This window comes from Priapulus caudatus, unplaced genomic scaffold (assembly GCF_000485595.1).
Source record: "Priapulus caudatus unplaced genomic scaffold, Priapulus_caudatus-5.0.1 Scaffold312, whole genome shotgun sequence".
Taxonomy (NCBI): domain Eukaryota; kingdom Metazoa; phylum Priapulida; class Priapulimorpha; order Priapulimorphida; family Priapulidae; genus Priapulus; species Priapulus caudatus.
Window position 1 is genome coordinate 197,509 of NW_014577373.1, and position 990 is coordinate 198,498.

Below are 990 nucleotides of genomic sequence, written 5' to 3' on the forward strand. Positions count from 1 at the left end.
CATAATATGCATAAATTACTGTGATGTACAATATAAATGTGTATGAATTTGAATTTTGTGATTGACTTTACAACGACCATGTGTATAGCAAAAAAAAAAGAACTCCAGTTTTCAATAAATGGAAGACTACACAAATAACAGTTATGCGAATTTAAGCATTGTTTTTAAATTGTATGTCATTTTAGCGAATAGTGAAGATGAACAAGACAGAGAATGATGAGCTAGGAGCAGAGGAGCTCACTGAAGAAGAGATCAAACAAGTAGCAGGTATATAAATATATCTGTAGTATAAAATGGGTACCTTTAGCTTGCAAGCCGTAATAGAAGTAGCTGATGCTAGTATGTAAATAGGAGCAAGCATAGAGATTGCGGAATAGAATTTTTTCTATACCATGACAGTGTTTCACCTGGCCAAAAATGTCAGCGAGGCAGCAAAATTGTTTTTGGTGGTTGCGCAATCCGAGAAGCGAGTAATGCGAGCACCGAAGGTGATCGCGACGCTAGGGGGGTCCGGGGGCATTCTCCAGACTTGCCAACCCTTACGATATTTTCGTATTCCTTACTAATTCCAAGATGTTTTACGAATGTACGATCAAACTGAAAAACTTTTTCACGTTCAAAAAAAAGAGATTTTTTACGACTTGTGAAAATGGATGTTTTTAGCTCATCTGACATAGTCAGATGCAGCTTGTAGAATCGCATGAGCGTGCGTCCGGCCGTCCGGCCGTCCGTCTGTGTGTGCGTCAACAGTTGGGTAACTAGTACCATATATTATATATTTACTTTTCATCTTGAATCTTAACATATATCATGTAGCTATGGCCGTGCGTATTAATTTACCAGTTATGCAAACATAATCTGTTACCATAGAAATATTGGAGACACTGTATATTATTATTTCTATGGCTGTTACACTCAGGGGCATAGGAACGAAGTATTATTGAGGGGGCAGTAAAAGGCAGTAATTTTTTTTTTTAATTTATATAATTA

The 990-nt window shown here is 37.0% G+C and overlaps 1 protein-coding gene across 2 annotated transcripts in view; it reads left to right on the top strand.

The window, feature by feature from the left end:
- Positions 1 to 990, top strand: part of LOC106808898 (DNA replication licensing factor mcm7-like) — a 35,756-nt gene that overhangs the window by 26,336 nt on the left and 8,430 nt on the right. The window contains exon 8 of one of the 2 annotated variants that reach the window (XM_014811806.1): positions 186 to 267. The exons of the other annotated variant lie outside the window; for it this stretch is intronic. Within the exon in view, the coding sequence (XP_014667292.1) occupies positions 186 to 267 (82 nt within the window). The remainder of the gene's footprint in view (positions 1 to 185; positions 268 to 990) is intronic. 2 annotated transcript variants of the gene reach the window in all.